This window comes from Balaenoptera acutorostrata, chromosome 1 (assembly GCF_949987535.1).
Source record: "Balaenoptera acutorostrata chromosome 1, mBalAcu1.1, whole genome shotgun sequence".
Lineage (NCBI taxonomy): Eukaryota > Metazoa > Chordata > Mammalia > Artiodactyla > Balaenopteridae > Balaenoptera > Balaenoptera acutorostrata.
This window is the reverse complement of record NC_080064.1, coordinates 7871436-7891227: the sequence shown is the minus strand read 5'-3', so window position 1 is coordinate 7891227 and position 19792 is coordinate 7871436. Positions and strand designations below refer to the sequence as shown.

The 19792-nt window shown below is 42.4% G+C and overlaps 1 protein-coding gene across 2 annotated transcripts in view; it reads right to left on the bottom strand.

Moving 5' to 3' along the window:
* UBE4B (ubiquitination factor E4B) overlaps positions 1-19792 on the bottom strand; it is a 114013-nt gene that overhangs the window by 27625 nt on the left and 66596 nt on the right. For both annotated transcript variants that reach the window (XM_057547712.1, XM_007170019.3), the window contains 7 exons: positions 19217-19333; positions 19020-19118; positions 18537-18650; positions 16501-16699; positions 12796-12934; positions 4436-4535; positions 3051-3178 (listed from right to left, as the gene is read on the bottom strand). In XM_057547712.1, the coding sequence (XP_057403695.1) occupies positions 3051-3178; positions 4436-4535; positions 12796-12934; positions 16501-16699; positions 18537-18650; positions 19020-19118; positions 19217-19333 (896 nt within the window). The remainder of the gene's footprint in view (positions 1-3050; positions 3179-4435; positions 4536-12795; positions 12935-16500; positions 16700-18536; positions 18651-19019; positions 19119-19216; positions 19334-19792) is intronic.

Below are 19792 nucleotides of genomic sequence, written 5' to 3'. Positions count from 1 at the left end.
ATTCGATCAGTCGCAGCACCTTCTCCATACACTGCACAAATCTTTTTTTGCGTTTCAGCTGCGTTTTTACCTTTCTTGAAATAGTAAAGCATAATATGCTGAAAATGTGACTTTTTTCCTTCCATCTTCAATATTAAAATGGCTACATAAAAATTCACCAATTTTGATGTCTTTTTTTAAATGCACGCTGATATGACAGCTGTCACATACAACCTAACAAAATTGTTTCGAATGAAGTTAAGGAAAACTAAGTGCTACTAGAGCCATCTTATGGAAAAAACTGAACGAACCTTTTGGCCAACCCAAGATTTTCCACTCCTGCAGGGGGCTTGGGCCAACCTCACCAACATCAGTGATCCTGAGATTTCATAATAACCATAAAATAATAACAAATAAAACAATAATGGCTGCCTGGAGGAGCTGTCCAGGTGATGATAAAGAGATCAAGAATGTTCTCAGCTCATTCTCTGAATTGGCTAGGGATCTGCCTGGACCCAGTGTCTAGGGGGACCTAATATCCTGTTAACTCCAGCGTTTAGCTTCCAATTTCCTTTTCTATCAATCAAAGATTTTATAGCCAATGTTCCAAGAATATAAAATGGGAAACAGTCTCTTCAGCAAGTGGTGCTGGGAAAGTTGGAGAGCTGCATGTAAATCAATGAAATTAGAACACACCCTCACTCCATGCACAAAAATAAACACAAAATGTCTTAAAGACCTAAACATAAGACATGACACCATAAAATCCTAGAAGAGAGCATAGGCAAAGCATTCTCTGATATAAATCATACCAATGTTTTCTTAGGTCAGTCTCCCAAGGCAATAGAAATAAAAACAAAAATAAACAAATGGGACCTAATCAAATTTACAAGCTTTTGCACAGCAAAGGAAACCATAAAAAAAGACAAATGAAAAGACAACCTATGGAATGGGAGAAAAGTATCTGCAAATGATGCGACAGACAAGGGCTTAATCTCCAAAATATACAAACTCATACAACTCAACAACAAAAAAAATCAAACAACACAATTGACAAATGGGCAGAAGACCTTAATAGACACTTCTCCAAAGAAGACATACAGATGGCCAGTAGGCACATGAAAAGATGTTCATCACTGCTAATTATTAGAGAAATGCAAATCAAAACTACAATGAGCTATCACCTCACACAGGTCAGAATGGCCATCATTAAAAAGTCTACAAATAACAAATGCTGGAGAGGGTGTAAAAAAAAGGGAACTCTCCTATGCTGTTGGTGGGAATGTAAGTTGGTGCAGCCACTGTGGAGAACAGTATGAAGATTCCTCAAAAAACTAAAAATAGAATCACTATATGATCCAGCAATCCCACTCCTGGGCATATACCTGGACAAAACTATAACTCAAAAAGATACATGCACCCCTATGTTCACAGCAGCACTATTCACAATAGCCAAGTCATGGAAACAACCTAAATGTTCATTGACAGATGAATGGATAAAGAAGATGTGGTACATATATACACAATGGAATACTACTTAGCCATAAAAAAGAACGAAATAATGCCATTTGCAGCAACATGGATGCAACTAGAGATTATCATGCTAAGTGAAGGAAGTCAGAAAGAGAAAGACAAATACCATATGGTATCACTCATATGTGGAATCTAAAATATGGCGCAAATGAATCTATCTACAAAACAGAAACAGACTCACAGGCATAGACAACAGACTAGTGGTTGCCAAGGGGGAGGAGGGTGGGGGAAGGAAGGATTGGGAGTGTGGGATTAGCAGATGTAAACTATTATATATAGGATGGATAAACAACAAGGTCCTACTGTATAAACACAGGGAACTATATTCACTATCCTGTGATAAACCATAATGGAAAAGAATATTATAAAAAAAAAAAGAATGTCTATATATGAGTAACTGAGTCTGGCACAACACTGTAAATCAATTCTACTTCAATTTAAAAAAATAAATAAAAGCGAGGCTTCCCTGGTGGCACAGTGGATAAGAATTCGCCTGCCAACGCAGGGGACATGGGTTCAAGCTCTGGTCCAGGACGATCCCACATGCCGCGTAGCAATTAAGCCCGTGAGCCACAACTACTGAGCTCACATGCCACAACTACTGAAGCCCGCGCGCCTAGAGCCCGTGCTCCGCAACAAGAGAAGACACCACAGTGAGAAGCCTGCGCACCACAACAAAGAGTAGCCCCCGCTCGCCGCAACTAGAGAAAGCCCGGGTGCAGCAACGCAGACCCAATGCAGCCATAAGTAAATAAAAATAAATAAATAAATAAAAGCAAAACAAAAAAACCCCAGAACAACAAAAAAAAAACCCCGAAGATTTTTTTTTTAAAGAGATTGGAGTTTGTTTATTTATTTATTTATTCATTTATTTTTGGCTGTGTTGGGTCTTCGTTTCTGTGCGAGGGCTTTCTCTAGTTGCGGCAAGTGGGGGCCACTCTTCATCGCGCTGCGCGAGCCTCTCACTATTGCGGCCTCTCTCGTTGCGGAGCACAGGCTCCAGACGCGCAGGCTCAGTAGTCGTGGCGCACGGGCCTAGTTGCTCCGCGGCATGTGGGATCCTCCCAGACCAGGGCTTAAACACGTGTCCCCTGCATTGGCAGACAGATTCTCAACCACTGTGCCACCAGGGAAGCCCCACCCCCGAAGATTTTATAGCCAGTTTTTAAAAAGCACTATGTCAAAATTAATTTAATAGGTGTTGACAGTCCCTTATTACTGTAACTAATTCCAAGGAAAATACTTACTTCCTTTACTTTTTTCCCCAGGCTGCGCCATGCGGCATGTGGGGATCTTAGTTTCCCAACCAGGGGTCGAACCCACGCCCCCTGCATTGGGAGTGTGGAGCCTTAACCACTGGACTGCTACGCAAGTCCCCAAAAATATTTATTAATATTACTACTTTCTATATAAGTACAACGTGGAAATGAATTCTTAATAACGTAAGGGTCTTGGTTTCAGGTATCGGCTTTGAGGAACAATAAAGACAGCACAGCCTGGTGCGTGGAGCCGGGGTGAAGAGGGCGGAGCACACTCACGCGGGATACGCGGGGTCCAGGATGCGGAGCAGCAGCTGAATGAGAAGGCCGTAGAAATGCAGACATCTTCTCAGGAAGCCCTCGTCAAGCAGACCAGCGTCAGCACAGGCCTTGCATCGTACCAGTTTCTGCGGAAGCAGGTATGTCCCCGCCCATAGATTAGTTGGCGGCTAAGTACCTGCAGCATGATTGGGCAGGGAATGGGCAAGGAGATGGGAAACCTAGGCTCTAGGGCTTCAAGAGCTTCATTGCTAACTGCCTGTAAGATGCTGGTCATGTCTCAAGAGCTTTCTCTGTTCTAAGAGAAAGAAAAGGCATGCCATGCGAATCACTGGGCACAGAACCTAGCACACAGTTAGTGCTGAGAAAGGTTAGGTTGTCACTGCCATATTCAAATAACCTGATGGGGGAGGCCCTTTGGAAGTCAGGGATGGTTACTGAGAAGAGCCAGACAAATCCGCATCTCAATTCCAGGTCAGCATTGAAAAGCTGCTCTTGGGCAAAATGCTTGTCCACCAAGGGTATAATAGCCCCCTCAGAGTATCGCTGTGAGTTTAAACACACACGTGAGCACACATTGCATATGAACAGTTTATAGGCTTCTTGAAACCTATCTCTGGAGTGCTTAGGGGGTCTATAGACCCTAGAAAAGAGCCCCCAGCTTTTTCTGCATCTCAAAGAGGTCTACTGTATAGGTAAATAAAACTGAAATCTTAACTTGTACCAGAAACCTAAGTCAGGTAAAATGTCTACACATCATCCTACTAATCAACAAAAAACACGACCAGCTAACATTCAGCTTTGTAATTTGAACATAAAAATGCATAAATGAAAAATGCATAAATTTGCTGTCTGTGCTTCCCTTGTACAACCTTAGCTAGCATTTGTTTTCAGCTATGTCTCATAAGCGGAAATCTTCCCGTCTGCAGTTAGGTTCTATACGATGGATCATTTTCAATTAAACGAAGAATGAGGGGCAAAGGAAAGAGATCTTTCCACTACCACAAATCCACTTTGTCAAACATCATGAAAATGCGTGGCTGGACAAACTGGAGTTGTGTGTGTTTTGAGGTGCGGGGGTGAGGGTTAGCAGATGGGGAGGATCTTGCACAAGGCAAGGAAAGGGAGGTGATGTTCAACTGAGGATGATAAAATCCATTAGGAATTCATATTGTCATTGGCATAGGCATAGGCACTTTCTGTCCTGAGATTTAAATAAACATAGAAACCATCCACAAGTTTTTAAATGTACCATTTTTATCTTGGGGGGAAGAGAATAATGAGAAAAACTGAGGACATTAAACTGCTCATTCAAGGCGCATATTCTGGTGGGAAAATTACTATTATGAGGCTAGTCTATAATTATCCCAATTAATGATACAAACCTTAAGCTGAGTTTTGCAGCGCTTCAGCATTTCACGGTGTCTAGCTGCCAGTGGGGAGTCTTTCCATTGGCTTTCATTGTTTTTCAAATCTTCCACAGTTCTGAAAGTAAAGACTAACAGTAAAATGAAAGAAGACACACAGATCCATCACCCACCTTATCTGTTCATTTTCCCCATGTCACTGACTCTCAGACACATGTCCCCTCTCTCCCCCCATGTCAGCATCACCAAACTCAGTGGCAAGTTATGGCTAAATTGGCAGCCTTTTTCTTTCTTACTGGTTCCCAACATAACGATGTCTTAAAGTGGATGGCATTTTAGATTTGATGAAATACAGTAATCATTACTTTTGGAAGGAAATACATTGTTCCCAGTTTTTCTGGGAGTGAGAAAATGCAAGGTTACTATGCCTACTCAATTACCCAAAACAAAAGGCTACTTTACTAAGGGCACTTCTCCTTCTGCTTGGAATGCTCTTCTCTGAGGTTACCTTTGCAACTTGCTCCTTCACTCCCTTCAGGTACCTCCTCAAATATCACCTGTCAGACAGGTAAAGCCTTCCCTGATCATGTAATATGCTGCATATTTTAAAGACTGGCTCAGTTAACACTATGTCAACCCTTTCTATCTATCAGAACATTGTGTAGGAAACTAGGGGGCAATAAATTATTTAAAAGTACACTTCCTAGCGACTTCCCTGGTGGTGCAGCGGTTAAGAATCCGCCTACCAATGCAGGGGACATGGGTTCAAGCCCTGGTCCAGGAAGATCCCACGTGCCGTGGAGCAGCTAAGCCCGTGTGCCACAACTACTGAGCCTGCGCTCTAGAGCCCACGAGCCACAACTACTAAGCCTGCGTGCCGCAGCTACTGAAGCCCACGCACCTAGAGCCCGTGCTCCGCAACAAGAGAAGCCACCGCAATGAGAAGCCCGCGCACCACAACGAAGAGTAGCCCCTGCTTGCCACTAGAGAAAGCCCGTGCGCAGCAACGAAGACCCAACACAGCCAAAGATAAATTAATTAAATAAATAAATTAAACAAAAACAAAAACTACATTTCCTAGATTCCCTTGCTGCCAGCATTTCTGCACATGACCTAGCTTCCACCAAGAGGTGAGCCCTCACTGAAGGCAGAAGTGAATATAGTGAAGTGACAGCCACATGGTTCTTCTGGAAGCACAGCGTGGAGGGGTTTTGCTTGAGGCACTAGCAGAGGCTGAACCCTGAAGCAGCTCCTTCCTGCCAGGCCAGGTTCGAAGGAGAGCTCTGGGAGTCCTCTTTTCCAGGCGTGCCAATGATTCAATAAACCAAATAGTAGCCTTTAATTATCCTCTTTCTGCTTACCTCAGATAAAGTGGATTCCTCTGTCTACAATTGGAACGTGAATAATGGTAGACAGAATAATGCTCCGCCCCACCCCCATACAGGAAGATGTCACAGCTTAATCCCCAGAACCTGTGAATATGTTACCTTACATGGTAAAAGGAAACTTGCAGATGTGATTAAGGGTATGGAGCCCGAGACGGGCCCATATGTCTGGGTGGGCCCAATGTCATCTCAGGGTCCTTCTAAGAGAAAGAGGGAGTCAGAGTAAGAGAAGGAGTTGTGACAAGTGAAGCAGAGGTCAGAGAGAGGGAGAGCTGAAGATGAGATGCTGCTGATTTTGAAAAGAGAGGAAGGGGGCCGTGAACCAAGGAATGTAGGGGGTCTCCAGCAGCTGGAACAGGCAAAGAAAGAGATTCTTCCCTAGAGCCTCAGAAGGAATGCAGCCTTGATTTTAGGACTTCTGACCACCAGAACCCTAAGGTAATAATTTTTGCTATTTTAACTCACCGAGGTCGTGGTAATCTGTTGCAGCAGCAAAAGGAAACTAACATAATGACTATATGCTTATCGGCAAGAAGAGGTTACAGGTAACAGGCCCTCCAGAAAAATGGGCCTTTGGGATTAGTTCTTCGACTGGGCTGGTTTGAAAGTGGTGAAGGGGACTTCCAGTGGTCCAGTGGGTAAGACTCCACGCTCCCAGTGCGTGGGGCCTGGGTTTGATCCCTGGTTGGGGAACTAGATCCCGCATGCCGCAACTAAGATCCCGTGTAGCCAAAATAAATAAATAAATAAATAAATAAAAATAAATATTAAAAAAAAAAAAAAAGAAAGCGGTGAAGATTCAGTTAGCATGTGAGTGCATAAAACTGGTAGCCCAGGTTCTCAGTGGAAAAACAGCTGCACAAACGATCACCAGTGACCTCCTGGAGTGAAGAGATGGCATGGCTACTAGTAACTATGCTGGAGAGCTCACAGAAGAAACTGACAGGCTCCAGATTTTAAAATCTTGTCTCAAGAACAAGCCAATGAGTCAGGGAGCTTCTAAGACGACCATAAAGAAGCAGAGTCTGGTCCTATAAAGCACCAAATTATAACACAGACTGAATCCATAACCTCACTGGATCTCTTATCTGAATGTCAGAGCAAAGACTGGGACTCCAAGAATTCAAATGGAGGAGTTCGGGAGAACCTAAGTACCCAAATCCCTAAATGCCCTGAGCCTCGTCTGACAGCAGAAGCAGCTCCTGCAGTGATTGTAGCTGAGGTGGTCAGATTGCAGGGTGATGCCAATTTCCCTTAGGTCCCAACCCATCATACGTCATTGCTTCCAGAACCGGAACTGGAGTGAGATCAATCACTGCCCTTATGGGCCAATTACAAAGCCACATGCAGGAAATGCACACATTTGAAGAAAAAAGAAAGACCAAGATTTGCTAATATGTTATGTTAGCTTCCTACTGCTGCTGTAACAAATCATCACAAACTCACTGGCTTGCAGCAACACAATTATAGTCTTAGAGTTCCGGAGGTCAGAAATCTAAAATGGGTCAGCAGGGGATGCACTCCTTCTGGAGGCTCTAGGGAGAGTGTCCCCTTGCCCTTTCCAGCTTCTAGCGGGAGCCCGCTCGTGGACCCACATCACTCTGATGCCTGCTTCTGTCGTCACACTTCCTTTCTCACTCTGACCTTCTTGCCTCCCTCTTTTTTTTTTTTTTTTAATTTTTATTTATTATTTATTTATTATGTTTATTTTTGGCTGTGTTGGGTCTTCGTTTCTGTGCGAGGGCTTTCTCCAGTTGTGGCAAGCGGGGGCCACTCCTCATCGCGGTGCGCGGGCCTCTCACTATCGCAGCCTCTCTTGTTGCGGAGCACAGGCTCCAGACGCGCAGGCTCAGTAATTGTGACTCATGGGCTTAGTTGCTCCGTGGCATGTGGGGTCTTCCCAGACCAGGGCTCGAACCCATGTCCCCTGCATTAGCAGGCAGATTCTCAACCACTGCGCCACCAGGGAAGCCCTTGCCTCCCTCTTAAAAGGACCCTTGTGATACATTGGGTCCACCCAGATAATCTAGGAAAACCTCTCCATCTCAAGGTCCTACAATTAATCACATCTGCGAAGTCTCTTTTACCATGTAAGGTAACACATTCACAAGCTCTGGGGACTAGGACATGAACATCTTTGCCACACCACTGTTCTACCTACTACATCTGTAGTGAAGAAATGTGGCAGTATGTGTGGAACAGACTCTGAAGATGCTTGATCACCAAGAGAGGAACATGCTAACATACTCCTAAGTGGGGATAAGTTCACTGACATGAATACAATGACCAGAGCCTCTGGATTCAACCTTATGCTGAGTATCTGGGAGGGGCTCTAACTGTGTGCCCACCTGGTTGACTAAAACCTAGAATTGAAGTTGTTAGGAATTCCTTGATATAAATTCAGAGGAAGGAATCCAAAATATAAGAAGCTGGGAATATTAATATAGATTTACCATATATGACTAGTTCAGAAAACCACCCTCTCAAAACACACACATACCCCAACTGTTTCCTGGAAGATACTTTTTTTTTTTTTAAATCTGACTTCAGCCAGATGTACTTTTATTTATTTAATTAGTTTTTTTATTTTTAAATTTTATTTATTTTATTTATTTATTTTTGGCTGAGTTGGGTCTTCATTGCTGCGCGCGGGCTTTCTCTAGTTGCGGCGAGCGGGGGCTACTCTTTGTTGTGGTGCGCGGGTTTCTCATTGCAGTGGCTTCTCTTGTTGTGGAGCACGGGCTCTAGGCACCCGGGCTCAGTAGTTGTGGCTCGCAGGCTGTAGAGTGCAGGCTCGGTAGTTGTGGCACACGGGCTTAGTTGCCACGGACTATGGGCTTAGTTGCTCCACAGCATGTGGGATCTTCCTGGACCAGGGCTTGAACCCATGTCCCCTGCATTGGCGGGCAGATTCTTAACCACTGCGCCACCAGGGAAGCCCTGGAAGATATTTCTTGTATCACAGCACTGAAAAATACACAGGTGAGGGGAACACCAACATCTCTGAAAGGCACCAACCCTCACTGCAGGCTGGGAGTGAAGATGGCAGATGGTACCATTGAAATGTACCCTCTGAAATCAGTGGAAATGATGGGACCACAGGACGGCATCCATTCCAGGATGAAGGAACAGACAAATCAGAGTCGGAAATTTTTATAAGCCTCTCAATAACTGATATTATAAGCTGATAAAATCAGCAGACATAAGGAAAATTTGAACAAAAGATGAACAAACTTAATCGATATATGTGAAATACTGCAATAAGCAACAAGGAAAGCAGATTCTTTTCTTTTCTTCTTCTTTTTTTTTTTTGGCTGCGTGGCTCGTGGGATTTTAGTTCCCTGACCAGGGATTGAACCAAGGTCCTCGGCAGCGAGAGTGCAGAGTCCTAACCACTGGACTGCCAGGGAATTCCTGTGTGTTCATTTCTGCTATGGAACATTTACTAATTTAAATGTTAGCTACAAAGCAAATCACAATAAAGTTCAAAGAACATAAATCAGAATATGTCTTCTGACAATGGAATTTAGCTAGAAATCAGTAACAAAAGATAAATGAACAAATCCCCCCAAGAATCTGGAATTTAAGCACCCCATCTTTATATAATCCACAAGTCAAGTAAGAAACAATAAAAATTAGAATATATTTTGAACTGAACAATAAAATATGACATACCAAAAGGTGCTCAAGATCACTATCAAGGAAATGCAAATCAAAACCACAATGAGATATCACCTCATACCTGTTAGAATGGCCACTATCAAAAAGATAAGAAATAAGTGTTGGTAAGAATGTAGAGAAAAGGGAACCCCTGTGCACTGTTGGTAGGAATGTAAACTGGTACAAGCACTATGGAAAACAGCATGGATGTTCCTCAAAAAATTAAAATTAGAACTACCATATAATCCAGCAATTCCACTTCTGGGTATTTAGCCCACGAAAACAAAAATGAAAAGATATATGCACCCCCATGTTCATTGCAACATTATTTACAATAGCCAAGATAGAGAAACAATCTAAGTGTCCACCAACAGATGAATGGAAAAAGAAATGTCACACACACACAGACACACACACACACACACACAGAGGAATATTATTCGGCCATAAAAAAGAATGAAATTTTTGCCACTGGTAACAACATGGATGGACCTTGAGGGCATTATGCTAAGTGAAATAAGTCGGACAGAGAAAAATACCATATAATCTCATTTATGTATGGAATCCTAAAAAAACAAACAAAAACCCAAAATACCAAGTTCAAAGACACAGAGAACAAGACTGGTGGCTGCCAGAGGTGGGGGAGTGGGGTGGACAAAATAGGTCAAGGGAGTCAAAAGGTACACAAACTACCAGTTATAAAATAAATAAGTCATGGGGATGTAATATACAACATGGTGACTGTAGTTAATAATACTGTACTGTGTATTTGAAAGTTGCTGAGAGAGATCTTAAAAGTTCTCATCACAAGAAAAAAATGTTACTATGTAACATACTGTGTATGGTGACAGATGTTAATTAGACTTACTGTGGTGATCATTTTGCAATATATGCAAACATCAAATCATTATGTTGTACACCTGAAACATAATGTTATATGTCTATTATACCTCAGTAAAAAAGATGACCTACTAAAAATGAGGGATGCAGCTAAAGCCGTACTTAGAGGGAAACTAAACAACCTTAAATGCATATATAAGAAAGGGCTGAAAATGAAAGATTCAAATATCAACCTCAAAAAGCAATAGAAACATCAACAGAAAGCAAATTAAACTAAAAGGAAATAATAAAGGCCCTACAGACACAAAAGTGATAAAAAGAGGATACTATGAACAACTTTATACCAAAAAGTTTTGAAACTTTACATACCATGGGAAAACTGGCACAAGATGAAATGAAAATCTAAACAGGCCTATATCTGTTAACAATAAAATACATAATTTTAAAAACTTCCCACATAGAAAACTCTAAGCCCAGACAACTTCATCAATGTTTCCAAACATTTAAGGAAGAAATAAAAAAATTCTTACACAATAAACTCCTCAAAAAATATAAAAAGAGGGAACACTCCACAACTCATTCTATGTGGCAAGAATAATGTTGATAACAAAATCTGAGAAGGACTTAACAAGAAATGAAAATCATAGGTCAATCTTTCTTTTGAATATAGACTCAAAACTCCTAAACAGAATATTAGCAAACTGAATATCCAATGAGATTTAAAAGCAATAATATAGAGTTGAGTTTATTTCAAGAATATAAGGGAACTTCCCTGGTGGTCCAGTGGTAAAGAATCCACCTTCCAATGCAGGGGACGCAGGTTCGATCCCTGGTCAGGGAACTATGATCCCACATGACACGGGGCAACTAAGCCTGTGTGCCACAACTACTGAGCCTGAACTAGAGAGCCCACACACTCTGGAGCCTGCACGCCACAACTACAGAGAGAAAACCTGCACGCCACAACTAGAGGGAAGCCCAGGAACTGCAACAAAATATCCTGCATGCCTCAACAAAGATCCCACGTGCCGCAACTAAGACCCAACGCAGCCAAGAATAAAATAAATACAATAATAATATTAAAAAAAAAGAATGTAAGATTGGTTTGATATCAGAAAGCCAACTGATGTAATTCAAGCATATTAATAGAATAAAGGGGAAAAAAAATCTGATCTCCTCAACAGAGATGGAAAAAGATTTTAATAAAATTCAACTCCTGTTGAGAACAAAAAACTTGTAGAAAATAATCACCTAAAAGGGAATTTCCTGGGCTTCCCTGCTGGCGCAGTGGTTGAGAGTCTGCCTGCCAATGCAGGGGACACGGGTTCGAGCCCTGGTCTGGGAAGATCCCACATGCAGCAGAGCAGCTGGGCCCGTGAGCCACAACTACTGAGCCTGCGCGTCTGGAGCCTGTGCTCCGCAACAGGAGAGGCCGCGATAGTGAGAGGCCTGCGCACTGCGATGAAGAGTGGCCCCCGCTTGCCGCAACTAGAGAAAGCCCTCGCACAGAAACGAAGACCCAACACAGCCAAAAATAAATTAAAAAAAAAAAAAAAAAAAAAAAGGAATCTCCTTAATCTGATAATAGAGGATGTCTAAAAAACTACCCCCCATTAACTGGAATAAGAAAGAAATTTTAATAAAGTTATCAATACTTCTACTCAAGACTGCAGTAGAAATTGTAGCCAGGGCAGTAAGGCATGAAAAAGAAAATTATGAGAAAGAAAGAAAACTGCCATCATTTACAGACAACATGATTACATGTAGAAAAAACAATATTAAGAAATCTACCAGGCAATTATTAGAATTATTAAGTGATTGATTCTATTTTAATTCAAGGCAGATATAGATATGACACACTTTCTACCATACCCAGACTACACCACTCCTGGACCAAATGGTGTAAATGGCTACTCCATTATTATTCCAGATGACTTGTTCAAAAAAATGTTTGCCTCCTATTCCTGTGACCTTTGTTTGCAGGTGCTGGTACATGGGGAGAAATGCTTAGATTAAGAAAAACAACAATGGTGCTAATGAATAGGAAACTGAGGCTACTATCTGGCCCTTTTAGACTTCTTATGCCACAGGACAATGTGCAAAAAAAGTGAATTACATGTTGGTGGGAGTAAATGATCTTGTTTATTAAGGGAAACCAGAGTTACTGTTTCACAGTCCAGGGAAAGAGGGGTATGTCTGGAACCCAAGAAATCCTTTAAAGTGCCTCCTGATAATATGGTGCCCAGTGGAAAAAGTTAATGGAAGTCTCAACCACATACCAAGGATTGAGAACTCTAGAAGACAAAGTTTGGGTCACTTCACCATGCAAAGAACCCTGGCCAATCAAGGAACATGGATGTAGTAGCAGAGGCAGATGGTATACTGTACCACATGTACCCCTCACATTCAAATCTCCTGGTCACAAGGGAAATGCCTGCTTGTGAGAACAAGTGGTGACTCAGGCAACCTCAGGACATGGCATCACGCACATACCTGTTGAGCTCCCGGATGGCCCGGAGCCTGCGGATGTAGCGTCGGCAACCCGGCAGAATTGAGAGATGGTGGGCGTGCAGGGTAAGAAAGAAGCATTCTGTAGGGAATTTCGGCTCAGAAAACGGAGGTTGATCTCCATCTAGGAAAAAGAACAAAATCCCTGAAATAAAATCTATCACATGACTATATCAGAGGAAAAGCACAATTAAGAAGACAAAATTACACTTGAATTTTCAAGAAGTTTAAGGACACTTTTAAAAAATTACACTTAATGGGACTTCCCTGGTGGTGCAGTGGTTAAGAATCCGCCTGCCAAGGCAGGGGACACGGGTTCGATCCCTGGTCCAGGAAGATCCCACGTGCCGCGGAGCAACTAAGCTCGTGTGCCGCAACTACTGAGCCTGTGCTCCAGAGACCGCAAGCCACAACTACTGAGCCCATGTGCCACAACTACTGAAGCCTGCACGCCTAGAGCCCGTGCTCCGCAACAAGAGAAGCCACTGCACTGAGAAGCCCGCGCACAGCAACGAAGAGTAGCCCCCGCTCGTCGCAACTAGAGAAAGCCCGTGCACGGCAGTGAAGACCCAACGCAGCCAAAATAAATAAATAAATAAATAAATAAATAAATAAATAAATAAACAAACAAACAAACTTACAAAAAAAAATTAGGCTTAGGTAATGTTATAAGAAAAACAGAATTCCTCTGAGCTCCATTTATGATCAGGTACTCTGCCCCATCTAATTAAACGTTTATACAGATGTACACCAACAATCTTCAGTGATGTGTCTTCCTGGTGTATTTTATAGAATCATTTCTATTATTCAAACATCATTGTTAAACCTCAAAATGGTATTAGATTATGTAAATAAGCTACAGATTCCATAGCCATTTCCCTACTGTTGGACATAATTGTTGTTTCTAATTTTTCTCTATTAGAAACAGTGCTGGGAGGATCTATGCTGGGAGCATATTCTGGGAAGTGGAATTATTGAGAAAGACAGTATTACAGTTTTTTGTTATGAATCACCAGAATTCACTTTAATTGATAAAATGCCATCTATTTATTTACAAACTTATATTCTATCTTATCACTCTGTTTTTGAATAACTTATAGTTACAGAATGTTAACTTGAATTTCTTTCAATTTGTATCATATTCCTACAAATATGTATATTTTTCCCTACAAGTATATTTTATTTGACATATACTACTTATATTTTTTTCCCCCAAACAAAAGATAACTGTTTCTTGGTAGAATTTAGTTTTGGTCTTACACATTTATAACAGTTCTGCATTTTGAATATGATTTTATCAATTATGTGACACATATTTTCTCCCATTCTTTTATTTTACATATTCATTTTGTCTCCCTCTATAAAAAGTATGTTTATATATTAAGATATATATATATATTGTCTCTGATGATATTCTCCATTTCTTAAATCATTAAAAATTTCTCTTTTATGGCTGGGTCAAATCCTCTGTTCAGCTTTTTCATGCCAGGGAAGGATGGAATCTCTACATTACTCCATGAATAATTTTATAATGTTTAAAACTAAATGTCATATGGTTTTTATGTTTGTCATTAAGTAACATGTTTTTTAAAATTTTTAAAATTGAAATATAGTTGCTTTAATAACATGCTTTATAATATAGAGAAAAAGAACCATAATCTTAACACCTTCAAAAATATTTATATTTTTATTCCATCAATTCATCAAGATCTATGAGAGATTTCATGAGAATTTTAACTGGCATATATAAAATTTACATAATAACTAAGTCATTGCTATCATTTCTATTGTATACACATATATATTTAAACCCAGAACAGTACATTTCCTCCCATTTGTTCTACGTATCTATTTGATGTTGGCTAATCCAAAAAAGAACTTTTTTACTGTATTAATTTTTATTGCATATCTCTAGCTCATAAATGTACTTTCTAGAGAGGTAGTAACAATTTGTGAGGAGTCATTAGCATCCAAACAAAATAAATTTTTTTTTTTCCCTAGACTCTGTAAACTCTAACTTCTCACCTGGGGCAGCTGAGAACCACCCCTCCACATAAGCTGGATGTGACTCGCTTGGGTGAATGAATAGCATTCCCAATACTGACAGATTCTTAGGGACTGTACCAAAACAAAGAAATGGAAAAGCAGAAAGTCATTTGTTTTCTTCACTCAGGAATCACTTTCAAACCCAGTATTTTGCAACATAAAATATGTACCCATTTCTCTTGCATTTCTACTTTTCTGTTTTCCTGATCACCGGTCTCTCAGATACATTTTATTCGTCACAAGCTTCCCTTTGCCTGTGTCTTTCCTTCTCTTCTGTCTTCTCCAACTATACTCCTTTGCATTCTCTCCCTCTGCCCCTCTGGACTTCTCTGTCACAAGTGTTTAGCCAGGAAAGCAGCTGTGGTCAAGCAGGGTAGGCTCTCTTCTTCCTCTCTCCTACAGGCCCGCCCTCTGGAAGGGGCCTTCTTCAGAAAGCATCTTCCTTAGCTCCAGCCGTCCTCTGGGCAGCCTGTTCTTTAGGGGACCCCCCTGACCTTCTCCACAAACCCTCTAACTACCCCCAACCCTGGCTGGCCTGACCCCAGGAGCCCAAATCCTAATTCTGGAGTTTGCCTGGCTTATCAGAAATCAGGTCACCTGAGAGAAACAGAAATTCCCTAAAGAATTAGATTGCTTCCCTCACTACTGACAAGTAAGAAAAAGTGGAACCGAACTAAACACCTGGAAGGATGGACCCAGATCAGGGAGTGTAGTGGAGCAGAGAGAACCCTGGGCTCGGCTCAGCACACCTGAGCAGCAGTTGCAACTTGCTGATTGACAGGCTAGGTGAGCCGGGCACCTTCTGGAGCCTCAGTCTCCTTATATTTAACGAGTAAGACAGCAGAGTTGCTATTAAGATGTTTATTAAAGTTCTCTTCCTGATAATCCCATAACAGTCTGATGTAGCTGCTTTAGGGGGAGAGGAGTCAATGAAAACTGGCACTGATGATGGAGAACAGGAACAAGGGCAAGAGGGAGCCCCAGGGATGGGGGTGGGACGCTGGGAGGTGACAGACAGGGACGCTGTAGCTGGTGTCAGATTCAAACTGTGGGATGATGCTGAGTCCAAATGGATCCTTCTGTTAGAATGCGTATCTATTCTACTTCTTGTAATTAAAAGAAAATAGAAGAACCGCTTCCCCGGTGGTCCAGTGGTTACAACTTCACGCTTCCAATGCAGGGGGCGTGGGTTCGATCCCTGGTCTGGGAACTAAGATCCCAGGTGCCACGCGGTGCAGCCAAAAAAAAAATAATAAAAGAAGGGCAGCTTTTTTTTTTTTTTTTAAAGTTTTTTTTTTTTTTTTTAAGAAATTCACGTTCTTCTATTTATTTATTTATGACTGTGTTGAGTCTTCGTTTCTGTGCGAGGGCTTTCTCTAGTTGCGGCAAGTGGGGACCACTCTTCATCGCGGTGCACGGGCCTCTCACCATCGCGGCCTCTCTTGCTGCGGAGCACAGGCTCCAGACGCGCAGGCTCAGTAACTGTGGCTCACGGGCCCAGTTGCTCCGTGGCATGTGGGATCTTCCCAGACCAGGGCTCGAACCCGTGTCCCCTGCATTGGCAGGCAGATTCTCAACCACTGCGCCACCAGGGAAGCCCAGAAGGGCAGCTTTTAATGACCTAACAATGAACATGTCACTCACAAAGTTCAGTCAGCCAGTCATTCACGTCCTCCATCGTTGCATTCACTCTCGTCTCATCGCTGGGAAGAGTAATCCGACACCTTGGGTGGAATATGTAGGTGGGGTCAACCGTCTCTAACTTGATCTTTGTGCTTAACTGCTGCAGCACCCAAAGGAAATTCAGCATCAATCCGTCTGTAGATACCAATCTATCATCCGTCTGTGAAAGAGAAAAGTATTTAAAATCATGATCTGAACAGAAATTTTGGCACAAGTGTACAAGAAAGGAGAGCAAACTTTCATCCTGAAGTCAGCGAAGGGACACCTAGAGCATCACCATCGTCACTCTACTGGCAGGTGCGATTTGTTGAGTGTTAACCGTACGTGAAGGGTTTTCTCTCACTGCATCTCCACAATAGCCCTTAGAATTGAATGATACTGTTATTCACATTTTACAGACGAGGAAACTAAGGCTCAGAGAATTTAAGTGATTTGCCTAAGATCCTCAAAATCAGTAAGCAGAAACGCAATAAATACTATTTCCTTTCTCTTCTTTATTTTCCCTCAAAAGCATCATAACAACTCGTTTCACTGTTACCACTTGACTAACAGCTTCTCTGGACGACAGCGATAGCATAATCCTGCTTTAAGAATTCCCTGGAGGTCCAGTGGTTGAGACACCGTGCTTTCACTGCCCAGGGCCTGGGTTCGATCCCTGGTTGGGGATCCTGTAAGCCGTGTGGCACAGCCAAAAAAAAAAAAAAGACCACAATTCTAATAAAGATAGTTAACAGCAGTGGGGTGCTCACCACGTACTGGGCATGATTCTCACAGCTTTACAAACACTAAGTCCACGAGTCAGGTACTATTATTATCCCCACTTGGCAACGAGGAAATGGAGGCATAGAGAAGCAACTGTCTAGGTCCCACTGCTGGCAAACAGTGGAACCCCAGTTGGAAATCCAGGCAGTCTAATACCAGGTCCATGCTCTTCTCTCTGCTTTTTCTTCTGAGTAGAAATGTCACATCGTTCATTAATAATATAGCAAGGGAGCTTCCCTGGTGGCGCAGTGGTTGAGAATCCGCCTGCCAATGCAGGGGACACGGGTTTGAGTCCTGGTCCAGGAAGATCCCACATGCCGCGGAGCAACTAAGCCCGTGCGCCACGACTACTGAGCCTGCGCTCTGGAGCCCATGCTCCGCAACAAGAGAAGCCACCGCAATGAGAAGCCCACGAACCGCAACGAAGAGCAGCCCCCGCTCACTGCAACTAGAGAAGAGCCCGCGCACAGCAACAAAGACCCAACGCAGCCAAAAATAAATAAATAAATAAATTTATTATTAATAATAATAATACAGCAAGGATGCCCTTTTAACTTCTCCATGCCAGTAAAGTGGTCCCAGCCACCAGCCTCCCTCATCAGGAACACTGCACCTTGTACCTGGTCTCCTCGGGTTGGCCCCTGTACCCCCTCCTCCCATTAGCCCATCCTCCACACAGCAGACTTGGTGATTTCCTTCCCGAAAACCCTCCAGTGGCTCCTCATGACACTTCTTACAACATCAGCTCAACCTGAAGGAGCCTCTGCCCACCCCTCCAGCCCATGACCCCCCGGTTTCCTCCCTGTTCACTATCCTCCAGCCACGAAAGCCTGCACGTGGGGCTCGTTCCAAAGCTGGTTCATTCCCACCTTCGTGCTTCACACGTATCTAGAAAGCTCTTTTCTCAGCCTTGTGATGGCTGGCTCTTTCTTATCAGCCAGGTCTCTGATCAAACGTCTCCTCCTTGGACACTCCCATGCCTTCCTTCTGGTGCCTCCACGGTTACTTTCAAGTCCTCTACCTTGCTTCACTGGCTTCATCGATTCTAGAATTATACATTTACATGTTTACTCATCTACCCTATGGAACATAAGCTCCACAAAGGCAGGAAGCTTGTCTATCTTGTTCAACACTGTATCTCCATTTCCTAGCACAATGTCTGGTAGGTTCTGAATAAATATGAGTTAGATGAATGAATTTAATGAATAAGTAAAAGCAGTCTTCAGGAATCCTACCTGCATCTGTGCTTTCTTCATATTGGCATTGACGACAGCTGCCATGTAACCGAGAGCAGCCTCACGGGTTTCTCCGTTTAACAAAATACTATGCAGAATCTTGAAAAGCTCTTGCTGAAATTTATTTTATAAGGGAAGAAAAAAATTAAAGCTTTAAAAAATCATTCCTTTTTGACTTCACGAAAAGCTAAACTCCTTCCCACTTTTTCTCCTCTCCCAGGTCCACTCATTTTAGAAGAACCTGACTATAAGGATAGAAGAAAAGTCCGTATTCAACTGTATCAAGATGATCAGCATGAAAGCAGAATGTGGAGTGGAAGAGGGCAGTAGTTATAGTTTTAATAAAATAGCCTTTGCTATTTCCTTTCCAGGATAGGGGCCAAATTACCTTAATCACACTACAATGAGCCTCTAATTGTGCTGCTTTCAACTTTCAGAACTGAAAACACATTCATCCTCTGGATTCATTTTCTCAACACCTACCCTTCCCAGCTCCAAGTAATGCTGCAGTGATTGGCTCACCACACGAGTGTTTTCCAGGGTAATGGCAGGCCCTGAGAAATATTTTTCAACCACTTTTGCCTGGGAAGAGAATGCAAAAATTCAATCAACATATAATGTACATTTGGGGAAGAATCTGAACATAAGAGCGGCAAAGTGCAAAGGGCCGCTGTACTTACATCATCTTCTGCAAAGACTGAGAAGCTAAAGAAAGCCCCCAAATACGAGAGTCTCTGCAGCTCCCGCCCGGAGCCAGGGCTTAAGGATTTAGGCAACCACAAAGGCAAAGAAGCAACCTAGGCAAAAAACAGAAGAGGCGAGTCAAGCTGCTAAATCAGCAAGGGAGGTAAAAACGAGACAAGAATTCTCAGCAGCCGACCTGTGCAGCTGGCTCTTAACCAGCAGCAAAGTGGCTGACACTTAACATTCAAAAGCACAAGGTCACAAATATGCTAGGATCCCTGTCCGCTTTTTCTCATTTCAGATGGAGGAAAGCCCTCCAGGTCCTCTACATTTGTACAAGATATACTTTTAATTTCTATGTTTCATGATAGTATTTGATATCATGCAAATGAACTATTCCTATACTACCAAAGGACTCAAGGAAACGTTTCCAATAGGACCTGTTATGCTAGCTGTACAATACTTATCCCCCGAAAATCACAAAAGAAAGTGAATTAATGTCATTCCCGGAAATAATGTAGGTGACGACAATGTAACAGTTGAGAGCCACCCACATGTATTACTCACATCTG